The following is a 21,137-nucleotide window of genomic DNA, read 5'->3' on the forward strand; positions in this document are numbered from 1 at the left end:
GTACACATATATTATGGATGAAGGAAGCATTGAATGATGTCAACATAGAGACTAATCAACCAATCATCATCTATTGTGACAACACCAACGCCATCAATGTTTCAAAGAATCTGGTAATGCACTCAAAGACAAAACATATTCTAATCAAATATCACTTTCTCCATTGAGCAAGTTGTTGAAAAAAATATCAAGTAACAAATTGCAAATATCTTTTAAAAAACCCTACCACGAGAAGCATTTGAATATCTTCGCCAAAAGATGGGGTTCATTTCTCTTCCATCACATTAAGAGAACACATCGACAGGGGTAGAAGCACCATGACAGTGGGAGCAACATGACAAGAAGCAGCTTGATAGGGGAGTACTTGGACACCCCATTTTCCATTGTTGTCAAAGGGGGATAAAATGTTGGAAGAAAGAAGATTTCCATCAATAATAAAGAGGGAGATTGTTGGTCAATAATGTGAAAATCTCATGACCCAAATCCCTCTGCAGCAATCTAATGTTATTTCTCCTACTTGCTAATTTTCTTACAAGTTATTTACAGTATTACACAGTAAACATCGAAATAAATACAACTGCAGCCTTCACAACATAAATAATATGCGGAAACAAGAACTGAGCAAGAAGAAATAACACACACAAGTGACACAGTTGTTTTTGAACAAATATCCCCAGAAAAACCTAATGCAGGAAAACTGGGGCAGCAACTGAGGGTTCGTATTATTATGCAGTGGTTTCTGAATACAATCTTTGGATGCCTTACTGGCTATCCGATACAGAGAATCTAACTGGCAGAGAAATTAGTGAGAAATACCTCACTCTATCACTAGAGATCCGACATTGATCCAGCCACTGATTGAAAAGCCCCACACTACCTTTGCGCTACCTCTATGTCAAACTACATAGTCCAACGTCACAGCTACTAGGCTCTGCGTCACCCTTCTTGCTGGTCGATTTGCCTCTGGAACTTCAACTCTTTGCCCTTCCAGTCTCACACCCCGACTTCTGGCTCTAGAAATCGACTCTCGAGAAAATTTCAAATCTCCTCTCAAGCTTTGCACTACCTCTTCTAGATCTCTCTCTGCCTCCTCTACAATGTATCCCCAGATTAGGAAACTCTCCAAAAAGGAAAACTATCTTTGCCCCTCACTACAAGAAATCTCCTTGATGAACTCTCTGACAATTGTTGTGCTACTCTCTTGAGAAAATAGATCTATGATCTCTCACTCGATGTGTTTTCCAAATGCCCATCAAGCCTCTTCTTATACTCCTCTTGTTGATCAATCAATGGCCCAGATTAGTTCTAATCAATGGCTCAGATCATTTTGACTTGATCCTTGTCTTCTTCTAGAAGTTTCACCCCCATTTTAATTAATACCCCTTAATTATTTTAATTTCCAAAGTTTAGACTTAGGCATCCATTAAAAATAATTAATTATTTTAATAAAACTGTCTCCAGGTGGAACTTCCCAAAACGATTTCTGGGTATTATGGAATACATGTGTCCTAGCCTCCCTGCAAATTTTGAGGCTTACAGCACATCCGATGCTACCAGAAATCAACACTCCCTCTTAGCGAGGAATGTGCTCTAGTAATGCAACTTGTTGAAGCATCACCCTGACTTTGTAACATCTCCCTCTACACTGCTGATGTCTGACATCACTACCCACCAACTACTATGAAAATGTTGTATCCGTGTTGCTGTTGAATCTAAAAGTTGCTACCAACTGCAACTCTGCTCCAACTGTTGTTGTTGCCTTATGCAACAACTGCAATGGAAAAACATCCAAAATACTGAACCAACTATGTTCAGTATGATTCATCTATCGTGTGAGTTCTAACTGTTGCTAGCCTCTACGTTGTCACTGAAGTCTCAATGTTGTTGTTGACTCTTCTCTGTGCCAACTGCACTACTGCCAACACTAGCTCTGTGTTGCTCATTATCTGATACTAGCACTGCATTTGTCACTCTGGCACCTGACTGCACCACCTGACACTGGTCCATCTTTCTACTGCTGACTATGGGCTTCCGTAGCAAGGTCTTGATCCAAGAGGTGGACTCCTCAAGGAACCTGCCAATCTGTAGTTCTTTTGAATTACAGTACTATATCACCCCACCTCTCCCTTGGAGGTATCTGGGCAATCATGGCAAACTCCTCCTCCTTGATCTTTGTGGTTGCAGCCTGCGGATCATGTTTCTCATCCTTGTCCTTCTTGAGAGGACACTGTGTATCGTAGTGACCAAATTCACTACACCAAAAACATTTGATCTTTGAAACGTCCTCCTTCTACCTCTGCTACTCCTTCTGCCCCTTTGATGCAAGGGCTGCATTCTCCTCCTCCTCCTTGGGCTTCATCCCACTGTTGTTGCTGCCATCAAGTTTTCACTTGACTAAGTCTCGCTTCATCCCTTCCTGTTGAAGAGCAGCCCACATCCCTTCCCAATCCGGATATTTCTCTCTGCCCAGGATACTTTGGACAAATACTTGCCATTCTTCTGAGACTGAATTCAGGGCCAACCTCACCATCTTTGTAGGCTGAGGTGATGACCCTACAACTACCAATTGATCTCGGACTTCTTAAAGCTTTGATAGGAACGGATCAATGCATTCCCCCTTCTCCATCCTCGCAGATCTCATTTTCTCCTCTAAGTACATCTTTCATTGCTCGAAAGATCCTTCATACAACGTATCCAAGGCATCCCACATCTCTTTGGTCGTCCCTTTGCCAGCAATGTGACATACAATGTGATCCCTCACTCCATCGAGGATCAACTGCTTGGCCTTCGCCATCTCAACCTTGTACTTCTTGAGCGGATCTGCATCGGCAGGTTCAGCTACCACATTGTCGACATAGGCTTCGAGATCATGCTCATCTAGAAGGCAAGAGATCCTAGCCTTTAGGATCACATAGTTGGATGCTCCGTCCAATCGATCTTGATCTCTCAGCCCATTGGCTGCCATCTTTTCCAACAAAATGTCGAACTGCTCCCTCTCTCCCTTGCGCAACTGCTAGGCTGGCCTACGCACTCCCTGCTGGATTTAGCAGATCTGCTCCTCGCTACTTCTGCTCAACAACTGAGAAATGGAATTCCTTGGCTCAAAATTCACCAAGGAGGGAATTCCCTCAAAAGGTGTCTTCTTCCTTCTTTTGACGTTTTTTGCCCCAGCAACTGCTGCAAAAACTACATCTCACCTGAAGACTGCTAAGCATTGGATCTGCTGTTGCACTGCTCCCTCTGCACTGACAAATCACGAACTAGAAATCTTACCTCTATCAACTCACTCAGAGAGAGATTTTCCTCAAGAATCTTGCCCCCCTTGGCTTGGACTGCGTAATCCCTCTAGATTCGATCTGCTACCTACGCAACACTTCGATCTCCCTCCTTCTCTTCAACGCTGCACTCTTCCAGTCTTCTCTCTTGCTTCACCTACGCTCTGATACCATGTGAAAATCCGGTGAGCCAAATCCCTCTACAGCAATCTGATGTTTTTTCTCCTACTTTCTAATTTTCTTACAAGTTATTTATACTATTACACAGTAAACATCGAAATAAATATAATTGCAGCCTTCACAACATAAATAATATGTGGAAACAAGAACTGAGCAAGAAGAAATAACACACACAAGTGACACCATTGTTTTTGGACAAATATCCCTAGAAAAACCCAATGCGAGAAAATCGATGCAACAGTTGAGGGTTTGTATTATTATGTAGTAGTTTCTGCATACAATCTTTGGATGCCATACTGGCTATCCAATACAGAGAATCTGACTACCAGAGAAATTAGTGAGAAATACCTCACACTATCACTGGAGATCCGACACTGATCCAGCGACTGAATGGCAAGCCCCACACTGCCTCTACGTTGTTGTTGCATCATCCTATGCAGTCCAGCGTCGCAACTACTAGGCTCTGCATCACCCTTCTTGTTGGTCGATTTGCGTCTAGAACTTCGACTCTTTGCCCTTCTAGCCTCACACCCTGGCTTCTGGCTCTAGGATTCAACTCTCCAGCAAATTTCGAATCTCCTCTCAGCCTCTGCGTTGCCTCAACGTGGCTCTACACTGCCTAGTGTGGCTCTACGCTGCCTCTTCTAGATCTCTATCTGCTTCCTCTGCAATGTATCCCCGAATCAGAAAACTCTCCAACTGGAAAACTATCTCTGCCCCTCATTGCAAGAAATCTCTTTGATGACCTCTCCGACAACTACTGCATTGCTCTCTTGAGAAAATCGATCTTTGATCTCTCACTCGATGTGTTTTCCAAAAGCCCATCAAGTCTCTTATTATAATCCTCTCGTTGATCAATCAACGGCCCAAATTAGATTTGAATCAATGCCTCAGATCATTTTGACTTGATCCTTGTATTATTCTAGAAGTTTCACCCCCAGTTTAATTAATACCCTTTAATTATGTTAATTTCCTCAGTTTAGACTTAGGCATCCATTAAAAATAATTAATTATTTTAATAAAATTGTCTTCGGGTGGAATTTCCCAAAACGATTTATGGGTATTTTGCAATACATGTGTCCTAGCCTCCCTGCAAATTTTGAGGCTTAGAGCACATCTGATGCTACCAAAAATCAACAAATAATTGTCATTGATGAAAATACGAGCACTCTTGAAGGTTATATACTTGGAGGCCATATTATGACATGGATGATGGTTAGAGGCATGATGGTTCGAGACATGACATGGATGATGGTTAGAGATCACACTTGAAGCCCTAATGAAAATTGTGAAAATTTGGATGCCCAAGTTTCTACTACAGCAACTGATTAAGTTTCTCCTACTTGTTAATTTTTGAATAAAGTTACTTATTATTTCCTACATTACATATCGAAACTAATACACTGCAGTCTACACCATTTAAGTTAAAAGAGGAAACAACAAACTGAACAAGAAAGAGATACAACACATCTACACAGTTATTTTTGGAGAAATGTCCCCGGAAAAACCCAACGCGGGAAAATAGGTGCAGCAGCTGAGAGTTTTATTATTAAGCAGTAGTAATTTTGAGTACAATTCGTTGGATGTCCAAATGGCTATCCTATACAGAGAGAAACTGGACAAAACAAGTAGTGAGATGCTCTCACCCAGTCACTGGAAGAAGCTAACCCTGATCTCACTGGAAAGAGGCTATGTGTCCCTTCTGTGCCAACCTTGTTGGAAATACTGAGAGGGGGGTGAATTAGTATTTCTTTTCAATTGTTATTTTACGAGTTAAATTCTTCAAAATTTAAATCAAATCAATGTATAATAATTGTATTATTAATTGACCAAAAAAGGAATTGTATACAATATAAATATGTTCCCAAGCTCCAACTTGGTTTTGATGAGGCTACAACCCTATCTATCCAAGGCACCAACCTTGAGTTGAGGAGTACCAAATCCAAGGACACTAATCCTCTGGTAGCTTTGAATTAGAAGATGTAAACAGTACTCACTATTCTTTGAGGATAGTCATCACGTTACTTCATCATCATCACCTTCACCCAAGCATTGAATTGTACAGTGTCTTCAAACATCAATAATTAGCCCAAGCACTGAAACTTCAATCTCTGAATGTCATCAATCATTGATTAGCCCATTGTCCACAACATTTACACAGTGAAGAACATGTTAGACATTCCTTAGCTGTTATTGCACTAATTTGAGGGGCATTGTACTTCTTCACCGCAATACTCCAACACAGTCCGCAATGTTTCAATACAATCTGAGGGTTAATACAGTCTGCAATACTCCATCTACTGGTCAATGCTCCCACTGTAATAAGCATGAGGGTTAACACCTTTGCCACAATTGTATGTGTTGTCTGCCCAAGATGCTAATACCCTTGCAGCAGATATATACTTCGTCTTTGTACTAGCCCTAGATGCTAATACTCTTTCAGTATATATATATTTGGTCTTTGTACTAGCCCGAGATGCTAATACCCTTCCACAGTCCAAGGGGTAATCTGCATGGTCCAAAGGTGCAGGAGCTTAAATGTCTGCCCAGTCCGAGTGAAATAAAGCTATCCTTGGTCCGAGTTCAATCTTCAATAAGTTGCTTGTGCCCTTAATCTCTGAGTTCACGAGTTGTAAACTCCTTTTTCCTGTTCTTTATGTGTCTTGAATCTCTTGTGTAATCTTCACCGAATTCTTGTCCAAAAAATAGAGGTCTAAACTCTTATTTATATACCTTTCCGCCCTCACAATGAACAGTCACGTCCTTTAGGGCAGGCTGACATGAATTGTCTTAACACAGGTCGGCTCAATATGCAATGAATTAATTTAATCTTTAAAAATCAATTTCTCCTAAACTATTAGGAATATCGGATCATATAATAGCTCATTGGAAAGGCAAATTATGATCTATAAGATGGTGTAGGTCTCATAGTGATATTCTGCCTTTAAGGTGGAGAAAATGATTATTTAAAGTGACTGGTCATTTATTAGTGTAGAAATGGAGGCAGGACAGAATGCCTTTGAGTGTTCGGCTTCTTCATTGATTTCCTTCTTCAATATGTCACCATCATCATGTCCATGTCCTTGCCTTCTTCAATATGTCACCATCCTCATGTCCTTGATTTCTTCAATATATTGGCATCAATGACAACTACATTAACAATCTCCCCCCTTGTCATTGATGGCAATATTCTTGCCCTTTCAAACATTCTCTCCCCCTTTGACATCAATGGAAAACGGGTGCACAAGAACTCCCCCTATCGAACTGCTCCCCCTGTCATGCGACATCTTAAGAATCTGCTTAGTGTGATGTTAGAGCAATAACCCCCATATTTTGGCGAAGATGTTCAAATGCTTCTCGAGGAAGGGGTTTGGTGAAAATATTTGCAATCTGCTCCTTAGTATTGATATATTCCAACTTGATGTTTTGTTTAGCCACATGTTCACGGAGAAAATGATATTTGATTGGTATATGTTTGGTCTTTGAGTGCATGACTGGATTCTTTGAGAGACTGATGGCACTAGTGTTGTCACAATAGATGGTGATTGGTTGTTTAGTTTCTATGTTGACATCCTTCAAAGCTTCCTTCATCCATAGTATCTTTGTACAACAATATGCAGCAGCTATATATTCGGCTTCGACTATGGAAAGAGATATAGATGATTTTTTTGTTGAGCCAAGATACTAGACAATATCCCATGAAAAATGCATTTCCACTAGTACTTTTTTGATCATCCACGCTTCCAGCCCAATAAGCATCAATGTAAGCTGTCACTGTAAGGGTTGTGCTTTTAGGATACCAAAGATCAAAGTCAAGAGTTCCTTTCAAGTATCTGAGAATTCTTTTTACAACCAACAAATGGTATTTCTTAGTATCTGATTGAAATCTTCCTACCATTCCTACTAGTTGCATAATGTCGGGTCTTGTAGCAGTTAAGTATAGGAGAACTCCAATTATTGACCTGTAAAGAGTTGCATATACCGAGGGGGATTCATCATCTTTGCTCAATTTGCAGCTTATGGTCATTGGTGTGCTCATATGTGCACAGTCTTCCATCCCATATCTTTTAAGCATGTCTTTAAGATATTTTTCTTGAGATATGAACATGCCTGTCGTGGTTTGAGATACTTGTAGTCCAAGGAAGTAAGATAATTCACCCATCATCAACATTTCAAACTATTTTGACATATTTCGAGCAAAATCGTGGCTCATCTCATCATTATTGCTAGAAAAAATCAGATCATCAACATAGACAAGAATGACTAGTAACTTATCCTCGTCCATCTTCATGTAGAGATTACTTCCTGCCACCCCTTTTTGAAGCCTTGTTGTTATAGATAGTGATCCAATCTTGCGTACCAAGCTCTAGGAGCTTGTTTCAACCCATATAATGCCTTTTTCAACTTACAAACAAAGTCTTTTCCTTCGGCTAGATCAAACCCTTCTGGTTGCTCCATGTAGACTTCTTGCTTGAGTTCCCCATTCAGAAATGTTGATTTTGCGTCCATTTGATAGACTTTGAATCATTTTGAGCAAGCAAATGCCAAGAAAATCCTTATAGCTTCCATACGAGCTACCAGTGCAAAGGTTTCTTCAAAGTTGATTCCTTCAATTTGTGAATAACCTTTACAAACAAGCCTTGCCTTAATTCCGATGATTTGTCCATCTTCATTCATTTTGTTTTTGAACACCCACTTGGTTCCAAGTATATTTTTATCCTTTGGACAAGGTACCATCTCCCATGTCTCATTCTTCTCAATTTGAGACATTTCTTCTTCCATGGCTTCCACACAATGAGGATCCTTACTTGAGTAAAAGTTTCTAGTTCTATCATAGATAAGAGAGCAACATCATTTTTATTGTACTTGTCATCCTTCTTCAGGTTTGTATCCCCTCATCTACATTGGCAATAATCTGCTCTTCCGGGTGATGTTTTTAGAGGAATTTCACTTTTGAAGGAGTTTGAGTAGGTTCTTTTTCCTTTCGTTTTTCTTGATCTTTTTCCTCTTTTTTAGGTTCTTCATTTTCTCCAATGAGGGGGTCAACTTCATGATCTTCAATTTCCTTTTCTGGAAGGGCTTCATCAATCATCACATCAATGTTTTCCACTATTTTCCGTAGTCGATTATTGTAGCACTTGTAAGCTTTGCTCCTAGTAAAATATCCAAGGAATATTCCTTCGTCAACCCGACGATCAAATTTTCCTAGTGAGTCATCATTGATCTTTATGAAGCATTTGCTTCCAAAAATCCTGAAGTATTTTACTGAAGCAAGTCTTCCTTTCCATAATTCATAAGGAGTCTTCACACTATTTGGTCTTAGCTGAGTTTGATTCAAGGTATAAACTGTTGTCCCGATTGCTTCTCTCCAAAATTTTGGCTGCAAGTCAGCTGCTAGTAACATTGTTCTTGCCATTTCTTGAACAGTTCAGTTTCTTCTTTCAACTACCACATTTTTCTTGGTTGTTCTAGCAACAGAGAGTTCTCTTTCAATTCCATGTACTTTACAGAATTCATCAAATTCTTTTGATGTGAATTCTCCCCCTCTATCCATTCTAAGACATTTAATCTTAGAATCCTTTTCATTTTCTACAAGAGCTTTAAGATTCTTAAAACATTCAAATGCTTCGGATTTATATTTTATGAAATATACCCACATCATTCTAGTATAGTCATTAACAAATAAAGTAAAGTACCTTTCTCCTTGGAGTGCTAGAGTTCTTGTTGGCCCACATAAATTTGCATGAATGATCTCCAAAGGTTTTGATGTTGAGAACTCCTTAATCTTGTGGTCGGTTCTAGTTTGCTTACCATGTTGACATGGGCCACATACAACTTGATCTGGTTTGAACATCTTTGGAATGTCCCTTACTACATTAATTTTTCTAATATTGATCAAGTTATCAAAACATGTATGCCCCAATCACTTGTGCCATAACCAACTTTCATTTGTCTGACTCAAGTAACATTTATCTTCATGGATTTTTCTCAAGATGTAAACATTATTTGGTGTTCTTACTCCTTCAGCCACAATTTCTCCTGAGGATGAGTTTCTTATTTCACAATCTTTGGTGCTAAAGACAACATTATGTCCTTGGTCACAAATTTGGCTAACACTCAAGAGGTTGTGTTTGAGTCCTTCTACCAGCAAAGCGCTTTGAGCCTTTCCTTTTCCATTAACAAGAGCAACATTGCATTTTCCAGTGATTTTAGCAGATCCACTTCCAAAGGATACACTTCCATCCTTATTGTTCAATGAGACAAACTTCTTTTTGTCACCTGTCATATGTCTTGAGCATCCACTATCCACAAACCAATGGTTTTCATCACTATGAGCACATAGAGCTAGGCCACATTTATCCGTATTGAGATTCTCCCTTCTAGCTTCTCTTCTTTTGAGTGGACAATTTTGTTCATTATGTCCATAATCATTACATAATGAGCAAATTGGATCAAACTTGGTCAAAGGATCAAAGGAGTTATAAGTCTTGATTTGTCCTTGCTCTTTGAGACCACGTGGTTTATTTGTTTGATCCTTCAATCTTGGTGTTTTATTCTTACGAGCCATGCAATGTTTAGCTTGATGACCAAATTTTTTACAATAATAACAATGCCCAAAAAAGATAGTTTGGTACCTGTTGTAATAGCCATGATTTGAATCAACATTCTTCCTTGGAGTTACTCTTTCTTCATTCTTTGGATTTGAGATGGGCCTTTGATGAGATGATTTTTCTTCTTTTGGATTGCTAGAAAGTATGTCGACATAGCTTCTTGCATTATCCTTAGTACTTGATGATTCTCCTTTAAAACCAATCCTAGATTTTTCATATTGAGGTTTTTGAGCATTAAGGATATTGTCAAGTGTTTGAGAGCTTTCCCAACTCTTTTTGACTTGCTCCAATTCCTTCCTCAGAGATACTATTTCAGCTTCACAATTTTCATAGATTTCTTCCTTTTCTTTTAGCTTATTTTTCAAGAGGTCTTCCCTTATTTTTGGTTCCTCCTTTTCTACCTTGAGAGAAATGATTTTATTTCATAATTTCTCATTTTCTTCAATGGCACTCATTAACAATTCATCTACATTTCCTTCTAGTCCTGAATCATCATCATTTGTGAATGCCATGAATAATACTTCTTGGCTTCCAGCATAGTCATTTTCTTCATCTGATTCATCATTACCTCCTTTGCGATGAGGGAAATTTTTAGTTTATTTCTTTTTTATGACTACAAATTCATCTTCATCAGACTCATCTTGCTTAGAGAAGAAATTTTTCTTATTAAGCCCTTTCTTTTTGTATACCATCCTTTTAGAATCCTCCTCATCATCACTATCATGCTTATGAGGACATTTTGCATCATAATGACCTATTCTTCCACATTTGAAACAAATAAGAGGGTACTTACCTTTTAGCTTGTATCCTTTCTTTAGTCTTCGTACAAATTGTGCCAATTTGGATTCAGCATCAGATTCATCACTGCTGGTATTCCATCCTTTCCCCTTTTTTGATTTTGAGGCCTTGAATGTTGCATCTTTGGAACTTGGGATTCCTTTTCTCATCTCATAGGCAATGAGGATTCCATGAAATTCATCCATCTTGAGAGTATCTAGGTCCTTAATTTCTTCTATAGCACTTTGGAGTCAAATCTGTCAGGGAGATATCTTAAGACAATTTGAACAACAGTGCTTTCTTCAATATTTTCTCCCAAACCTTTAAGAGAGTTGAACGCTTTAGCTACTCAGAGAGAGTATGATGCAATATCTTCTTCATCAACCATTGTTAGACTTTCGAATTGCCTTCTATGAGCTTGAAGCTTTGCCTTCTTAACTTTGGAGTCCCCATTGTATAAGCTAACCAGCTTATCCCATACTTCTTTGGCCAAGTCACAATTCATAACTTTTGTAAATTCAGAATCAATGATTCCAGTAGTGATGGAATTTAAGGCTTTGGCATTTGCAATGTAAGCTTTCCTATCGTTTTGATCAGTTGGAAGAGTGGAAGCAGCAATGTACCCATTCAAAACAGAATGCCAAACTTTAGGTCCAAGGGATATTAAGTAGTAGGACATTCCTTTTTACCAAAAAACCAAAATTTGTGCCATCAAACAAAGGAATCCTTCCTGACACTTCTTGATTTTTCATTGTGACTAAGAATCCATCTTCCAATTTTTAGGTTGATTATGAAGAAGTTGTCTCTGATACCAATTGTTGGAAACATTGAGAGGGGGGTGAATCAGTATTTCTTTTCAATTGTTATTTTACCAGTTAAATTCTTCATAATTTAAATCAAATCAATGTATTGTATTATTAATCGACCAAAAAAGGAATTGTATACAATATAAATATGTTCCCAAGCTCCAACTTGGTTTTGATGAGGCTCTGACCTCTAGGGCTACGACCCTATCTATCCAAGGCACCAACCTTGAGTTTAGGAGTACCAACTCCAAGGACACCAATCCTCTGGTAGCTTTGAATTAGAAGATGTAAATAGTACTCACTATTTTTTGAGGATAGTCATCACATTACTTCATCATCGTCACCTTCACCCAAGCATTGAATTGTACAGTGTCTTCAATCACCAATAATTAGCCCAAGCACTAAAAATCCAATCTTTGAATGTCATCAATCATTGATTAGCCCACTGTCCACAACATTTACACAATGAATAACATGTTAGATATTCCTTAGATGTCATTGCACTGATTTGAGGGGCACTTTGCTTCTTCACCGCAATACTCCAACACAGTCCATAATATTTCAATACAGTGTGAGGGTTAATACAGTCTGCAACACTCCATCTACTGGTCAATGCTCCCACTATAATAAGCCCAAGGGTTAACACCTTTGCCAAAGTTTTATGTGATGTCTTCCCAAGCTATACCCTTGCAACAGATATATACTTGGTCTTTGTACTAGCCCAAGATGCTAATACCCTTTCAGCAAATATATATTTGGTCTTTGTACTAGCCCAAGATGCTAATACCCTTCCACAGTCCGAGGGGTAATCTGCTTGGTCTGAAGGTGCATGAGCTTAAATGTCTGCCCAGTCCGAGAGAAAGAAAGTTATCCTTAGTCTGAGTTCAGTCTTCAATAAGTTGCTTGTGCCCTTAATCTCTGAGTTCACGAGTTGTGAACTCCTTTTTCCTGTACTTTATGTGTCTCAGATCTCCTGTGTAATCTTCACTGAATTCTTGTCCAAAAAACAGAGGTCTAACCTCTTATTTATATACCTTTTCATCCTCACAACGAACAATCACGTCCTCTAGGGCAGGCCAACATGAATTGTCTTAACACATGTCGGTTGAATAGGCAGAGAATTAATTTAATCTTTAAAAATCAATTTCTCCTAAACAATTAGGAATTTCGAGTCATATAATAGCTCATTGGAAAGGCAAAATTATGCTCTATAATATGGTGTAGGTCTCATGGTGAGATTTTGCCTTTAAGGTGGACAAATGATTATTTAAAGTGACTGATCATTTATTAGTGCAGAAATGGAGGTAGGGCAGAATGCCTTTGAGTGTTGGCCTTCTTCATTGATTGCCTTCTTCAATATGTCACCATCATCATGTCCAAGTCCTTGCCTTCTTCAATATGTCACCATCATCGTGTCCTTGATTTCTTCAATATATTGACATTAATGACAACTTCGATTTCCAGCCTACCAGCTCCGGCTTCTGAAACTTGATTTCCTCAGCAGGAAATTTGATCTCCCTCTAGGCTCTATGTTGCCACTGCATCAACACTGCGTGGGCCAGCGTCAGCTTCTCTCTAGACATCATTTTTTTCTCTCTACCTTGTACTCTTTGGCCCAGGAAAAGTTTTCTCACCAAATACTATCTTTGCCCCTCTCTGCAAAAGATCACTATCGAAAATCTCTCTGGCAGCTACTCTGCTTTAGAAAATCGAACTTATGATCTCCCCTCTGTGTGTTCTCCAAGTGCCCTCAAGCCTCTTCGTATATCTTCTTTTTGGACAACCAGAGACCCAAATTACCTTCTAATCAATGGCTTAGATCATTTTGGCTTGATCCTCGTCTTCTTCTAGAAGTTACACCCATAGTTTAGATTAATACTCATTAATTATTTAATTTACAAAGTTTAGACTTAGGGTCCCGTTAAAAATAATTAATTATTTTAATAAAACTGTCTCGGGGTGGAATTTCCCAAAACGATTTCTAGGTATTAGAGAATGCATGTGTCTAAGCCTCCCTGCAAATTTGAGACTTAGAGCACATCCGATGCTACCAGAAATCAACAAAAATACCCTAACCCTCATTCTGTCCCAATATCCTTATACACGGAGAACCCTAAAAATCCCAAGATCTATACTAGAAAATTCCAAACAGTCATACAGAAAAATATTTTTTGACCTCCTTTAGACATCATATTACAATGACTCCTTGACTATCTTGTAGAGGACTCTTTCTAATGAGCCCTCACTTGCTTCCTAACTCCCAGTAGTCTAAGAGAAATAGATTTTCTAAGGCCATATATCCTATTTTTTTAATCCTAATCGACCTATACTCAGTCACTCATGTTGGCCTCCCTTCATAATACATGTCCCTTCATTTGAATATCAAAACTCATATAAATAGTAGTTTGGACCATCCATTTGACAAGAAAATTCGATGAATATACACAGAATAGCGAAGACAAGTTCACAACTCGTGAACTAAACACATCAAGGTGATTTTGAAGGTATTTGTGTTTAGGTTTAAATATATAAATGGTTATCCGTTCTTTCCAACCTATGACAGTGAGATATAAACCTTAGAACCTGTGAATAGCTTCAGACCTATAACAGAGAGCTGCTAAGACTTCGACATGTAACAAGAAGTTGCCAGACCTTCATACCTGTGACAGGAAGCTACAACAAAACCTTCGGACCTATGTTGAAGATTGTAGATTAGCTAATCTAACAACTAGACAAAACCTTGAATCATCTACAGGAGTTCGGACCCAATTTTGTTTGCAACTTCGAACAAGTGTTTGGATTGGAGGCACAGACCTATACTTTCTGTGGTGGCTCAGTCTTGGAATAACTCAACCAGTGAAAGCTTGATTACCTTATAGCTAGCTCAAACCTGAATTGTAGCAGACAACCAAGCTTAGTGATCAATGTTGAAGACAATGAATAAGTTGAGAACTCATGGACAGTGATTAGACCCTTGGGCAGTAAAGTGTCTTGAAGATAAATCATATTGAAATCCGTTGAGTAGCACTGTGGAAGAATAGTAGCCACAGTCAACCATTTGTAGCCTTGGACAGTCACATTTTTTGAAGCACTTGGAAACCTTGGAAAGAGGACGCTTGGAACATTATTTTGGACAAGTAAAGCTTTGAAGAATATTCAGTGGACAAACTGGAAGCCCAGTACAGATCTATGTAGCAATTGATGTAAGTCATCTATTTATTCCATTTATTACAAAATTGAAGGGTTGGTGCCCTAGAGGTTGGAGCCTTGAGAAGAATAGGGTTGGAGCCCTAGAGGTTTGAGCCTCACAAAAGTCCAAGTTGGAGCTTGGTAACAAGTTGGAGCATAGTAGATTGAAGGGTTGGTGCCCTCAAACATCATTGTACTCAATTTTTTGTAAAAATAGGATTGGTGTCCTCACTTGTTTATAATAAAATCCTTATTACTTATTTTTCTGATTATAATTGTGAAGAATCTTAACTAGTAAACTTAATAGTTGAAAAGAAATAATGATTCACCCCCCTCTCAGTATGTCCAACACCTATGATATTTTTGGCCTCCAAAAACAGTGAAAGTCTTAGTCAAATAGAAGCAATAGATCATAAGTCAACATTGGTCAAACAAAAGACAAGAAAGTTGGTCAACGCAGAACAAATCCTCCTCTTTCTCCTTTGCACATGTGGACTACATCTTCTTGTTTTTAATCGATGAGTGAGTGCAATGTGATGCCAAATGAGAGTTAACCGACTTCTATTTATATGTGTGATTGGAGGAGTGTTTTGACCTTGGGGTCAAACTCATTCAAAGATTGTGGCCAACTTATGCACTTGAGGCTGACCTAGTCAAGCATGGAAAATCATAATTTCTCCTTCGCTTTGCCAATGAAAATACCGACTGAAGCTACCAATTTTTTCAACAGAAAATACCAAATAAATTAACTCAACACATGAACATACATCCCATGAAACATAATGGCAAGATAAAGCAAACAAACCAACTTAATTTACCATACATCATCCAAGATTCACCATAAACACCCATGAAAAGAGTTCACATCACAATTCCACCCAAGAAAAGTTGCTCAACTAGGCCTCTATATTCCACAAGAGAGAAGAATCACTAATCAAGAGATGCACGATCCAAGTTATGACAATGAATCCAAAAGATAAATCACTTCTCTTTATTTATGGGGGAAACCAAGCAATTTTAATTCTCAATTGGACTAAAAGCCCTAAGAAAGTATTAAATCCATGATACAACATGGATAGGTCATCAAGCTTGTTGCTGCACAAACTAGCAAGCCAAGTAAATAGGCTAAGGCTATAGGGCATAACAACACCTTGGGACAAAGGCCCACTGTCACCACAGCCTGTGTCCCCTTCTCTTCTCAGATTTTCACCAACGGGAGGAGTCCTAGTATCCCTCACTTGCAATTAATGTGTCTATAATAAGATTCAAAGTGAGGCAAGGATGGCTCTTTCAATGGAAATGTTCAATTAAAGTGTGAGCTTTGGGAGAATTTAGGATGACTTTCCAAGACTTGATGGAAAGTCTACACAAGAGTTAGGGTTAAGATATCCAATGAGATAAAAACACATCCAAGGTTGGGATAGACAAGAGAAAAGACTATGATTTCTATACTTCAACAGGTACTAAAGTTCAAACCTTAAAAGAATCCCCAAGTTGAAGGATAGAACCTAGGGTTTCCACTTGGCACGATGGCTAGGGCATCAATTATATGTGGAAATTATCCCATATCAAGAGGAGGGCTAGAGGAAACACCAAGGCAAAAGACGCCCAGGCGTTTTAGCAAAAGCCCTTCCCTAATGAAATTCGTATGATTCCTTAGGGAGGCCTCCTTATCCTTAAGGGGATGAAGAAAGAGGTAGATGAGAGGGAGAAAAGAATGATGTTTTGTTGAGTTAATGTGATTACCAAGGACTTTGGACCAGTGCCTAGCATTTGGAAGGATTGGAGTAAAAAATGATCTTGATTTGGTAACTATGTTCTTCAAGGAGGCCTAAAGAATTAGCTTCGCTATCTATGGATGCAGCGACATGACAACTTTAGACTTTTACACTTCAATGGAAATTGCTATGGAGTTTCAAGGATGCAAATGCAAATAATCCTCTAGGAACATTCATTCATTCATCATCTAATGAGTAACACATGCAAAATTTTCCAATAGTATCAAGGCCTTAAACAATTTTTCATGAATTAGGGCATAATAATAACAATAAAAAATCCATGCATTAGAAATTCATTATTTCATAAATAAAGGGCACTTACAAGACAATGAAGACTATATCCATCCACAAAATTGCAAAGAGAAGCTCCAAGAAAGATAGCGAAATTTTTTCAAACATCAAATTGCATTTAATCATCCCAAATCACTCCACAAATTGCAAGCCAAAAATCTCTAATGAGGCTAGCCGAAATCCCAAAGTGTGATTAATTCAAATGAGAGTGAGTCTCTCATATTTATACAAGACTCATAGGTTCAAATTTCTAATTATGAAGCCCCTAAAGTGTTAAAACAAGGTAACAAACCCTTGGTTACAAGCCAACCAAGATAGATTTACATTAATTATTATTTTATTTGTCCTTTAGCCCATGTAATTAATGTGAAGTGCTCTCCAATGCTAGCGTTGAGGCCTCATGTGCTAAGAATGAGGGTGAGAGCCTCAAAAATGATGGTCAAGAGGGGGATGCCCTCCAAATGCTGCAAAACATCTCCAAACCCCAATTTGGGCTCTGTGGGCTCCAAATGGGTCTCATGGGTCTCCAAATGGCTAAAGATCATGTTGATGCTCCATCAACGAGGGCTAGAAGCTAAGTTGCACTGAAACGGATACGGATACGGTGTTTGAAACAGATACGACAACTTTTCAAAAAATCTGGATACGATACGACAGGAAATGGCACACACACACACACACACACACATATATATATATATATATTTAAAAAATAAAAATTTCATATTACCATTCATATTTTAGAATCTAGATTAGATCTAAAGACTAAAAAAAATTACTAATCAATTATTATCTATGATCTATCATGATTCATCATAAACATTGTCATCATCATTAATGATTATTATAGCATTCATGATTCAACATATCATCAAGTTTTTGTTTCAAATTTCAATCAAGTTATCAACATGACAAGTTACACCATCATTACCAAAATTAATAATGCATACTACATAATACAAAGTACAAAATGAACTATGACTGGCAATCTACTATCATTATTCATAATTCATATGGTTATTCAAAAGTTTAAAAGTTAAAACACCATCATAAATTACATTTACATATCATCAAATATGTCTTCTTTCAGGCCACTAAAAAGTTCCACATCCTCTCTAGAAGTGGGATTGGGAACATTGTTGCCATGTCGACTTGAAGATCCACCTATCGACGGCTCTACATCGAACAAAGTCATATGAGACATGGCATTCAATGTCATATCCAAGTAAGGCAACTCTAGTTCCACATCCCATAATTTGGTGGGCACAAATTTGTATTCATCTCCTTGTGTAACAGAAGGTGAAGGTTTGAATGGACATACACTAGTTCCTTAGCCTTCGTAAAGCCCAATCTGTTTCGCTTCACTAAATGGATGAAGTTGTATGTACTCCAAATCCTTTCTGCTGAAGAAGAACTAGCAACCTGTGACAAGATCATGATGGCCAATTTTTGAATATGTGGAAGTGCCCCACCATAGAAGTTCCACCACTCAATTGGACTTAATATGGTCTTGTCCCGCATACAAACAATATCACAACCCCAACCCTCCAATCCCACAAAATGAGAAGATTTTGCACGAATCTAAAGCCTAATTTCGGAATCTACAAAAAGCTTTCTAAAAGCATTTTTTAATCCTTCTGCAACTTCTGGGTCTTTGTTTGGTGCAGTTCTTTCTAGATCACTTAGCAACTCTACAGCATAATATTTTGGATTCACTACATAGGCCAAAAGGTGGAATGGGGTGGTCATCTTGTTCCACCTTTTGGTCAATATATCTTTTACTTCTCTGTAAAAGAATTCATCTGGGTCATTCTCTTTGGCATCTATAACCAACCTTATCTTCTCTATCATGGAATCAATGCCCTCTTACACCTCTCCCAAATTAGGCATATTTGTGTCGAACATACGGAGCAAATCCACAATTGGCTTAGTAAATGCCAAGAGGTACTCCACCCTATCCCACCATTCATCATCAACAACCAACCATTTCAATGTTTGTGCTCTACCACATTGGGACTGGCTCCATTGATTCCAAAGAGAATTGCATACCATTGATTGTAATGCAAATTTCACCTGCATAAGCCTTGTTAAGACTATGATGTGAGAAGCAAATCGAGTCTCGACAACCTACAGGTGCCAAATTGCCAATGTTTCAAATTTCAACAAATTAAAAATCATAATTTGATTGAATAACTATTATGATTCACGAATCATGACATTTGAGAATCCAATTTAAATATTTGAATTTAGAGTCAGAAATTAGAATTGATGAAATACTTTAAAGTATAGGTACCTTAAGGAGCTCCAACTTAGCATATTCCCTGTAGATGCCTTGGGACATGTGGTGGTTTGTGATAAAGGATTGAATTTCTTTTGCCTCTTCAAAAATAACTCGAATCCACTCAATTTGTTTCCCCATCTTGCTCAACATGAGGTTCAATGAATGTATAGCACAAGGGGTCCAAATGATGTGTTGATATTTTCCTTCAATAATTAGGCCTGCTGCTCTACACACCGTTGCATTGTCAGTTATTACCGGGACAACATTTTCAGGCCCCAACAATTCAATTGCTTCAATCAAGATGTCAGCAATGAATTAAGTATCTTTCATCTGCCCCTCACAATCCACTGCCTTCAAAAACATTACCCCTCGTGGGCTCTGAGAAATCACATTGATCAAAGGCCTTTTTCTTTGATCTTTCCATCCATCAGAAATGATGGACACCCCTGAAATGCGCCATGAACTACGAATGGGGCTTGATTTAGCCTCCAAATCTAACTTTTCAACACTCAACATTGTTGTGCGTACCTTCTCATATTTGGGGCTCTTGAACCCTCTTAGGGCTTCATTCACTGCTTTTATCATCTTTGCCTAGTAAGGAGATCGCACAAGGTTAAAGGGAAGTCCATTTACATAAATGCATTGGCCTATCACTGCATTTGCTATCTCTCAAGCGTCATTATTAAAACTCTTTTCAAACAGTCTCAAATTAGACCGCTTTGAACAAAAAATTCCATGAGAATGAAGTGGAGGCTTTGATGAAGATGCTCCCAACCTTGTTGGGTGTTTTAAATGGGAGGCAGGATTTGCCTCATTTGCTTTAGTATCTGCCTCGTCTTGTTCTTTCTGATATTTTGCAAGTTTTGCCTCGCTTAAACCATTTCCATCTGTCCCATTCTCTTTCAGTCGGCCACTACATATTTGAACCCAATTTCCTTTTAACCCAAGAAAATGTGCTTTAACCCGTGTGTATGATCCCTTATACTCCTTTTTACACTCACTGCAAACCCATGCCAATGATCCCCCCTCCTTGGATCTTCCCAACAGTAGTTACATATTTCCAAAGTGGTGACTTTGGATCAACTTTAAGGGCAGATTCAATTTCATGTTCTACTTCCTCTACCTCACGAATGGCTAAACTTGAAGTTGCCATGAATGATGATGATGATGTAATTTTGTAAATGAAACTGCAAAATGAAATTGACAAAATGAAATGAGACATGCCCTTTCGTTAATACTAATTATTATTTATTATTTCCATTATTTTATCCTATTTATGTTCATAACAAGATTTCTCAAATTCATCAATCTACACCTCGAGCTACTTTAACATATTACATGAACGTTTTTCAAGGTTCCTTTAGTTTTTTCTAAACCATTTTAAAGTTTAAACACAATAATATAACAGAAGCTAAAGCTAATGCAAAGAGTATAGATAAGAGTTGGACACTATCTAGAAACCAGACATTCTGACTCAAATGAAATCCAAACTAGAACCCAAAACCAAACCTTCCACTTCATCAGATCGACCAAACCATGCTAAAGAGTTATAATTTATAAATAATAAAAATTGCAAGTAATTATAAAGTCAATCGACAATGCAAAATAGGATTATAAGGATAGAAACAAATCAACATCAACAGCGACAGCCGAACAGATTCCAACCTAGAGGTCGGCACTATTACAGTTTACATTGTAAACATAGTTACTGCTACTACAAAACCCCTGAACCTTACTGCTGCAAAACACAATGATGAGATTGCTGCAAAATGTGATTGCATGAAGCCCAGACTAGTACAAATCTCAATGGTTTGCAAATCTGAAACCCTAACTACAAAACCATATTGTTGCAACAGATATGATGATGAAACCCTGATGCTGCAAACTGATAACACAACCTTTATTCCAGACTTCTTCAATAATTGCAAAATGGTGACAAAGCATAAGTA

At 38.2% G+C, this 21,137-nt stretch overlaps 1 protein-coding gene across 5 annotated transcripts in view; it reads right to left on the reverse strand.

The window, feature by feature from the left end:
• LOC149220304 (putative sodium/metabolite cotransporter BASS5, chloroplastic) overlaps window positions 1-21,137 on the reverse strand; it is a 311,918-nt gene that overhangs the window by 16,016 nt on the left and 274,765 nt on the right. Inside the window, exon 9 of one of the 5 annotated variants that reach the window (XM_089384747.1) lies at window positions 17,345-17,491. The exons of the other annotated variants lie outside the window; for them this stretch is intronic. Within the exon in view, the coding sequence (XP_089240873.1) occupies window positions 17,465-17,491 (27 nt within the window). The 3' untranslated portion in view covers window positions 17,345-17,464. Of the gene's footprint in view, window positions 1-17,344; window positions 17,492-21,137 lie in introns of those variants that run through there. 5 annotated transcript variants of the gene reach the window in all.

Source organism: Pinus tabuliformis, chromosome Q (assembly GCF_031772625.1).
Source record: "Pinus tabuliformis cultivar Carrire ecotype Pingquan chromosome Q, CPIR1, whole genome shotgun sequence".
NCBI lineage: Eukaryota > Viridiplantae > Streptophyta > Pinopsida > Pinales > Pinaceae > Pinus > Pinus tabuliformis.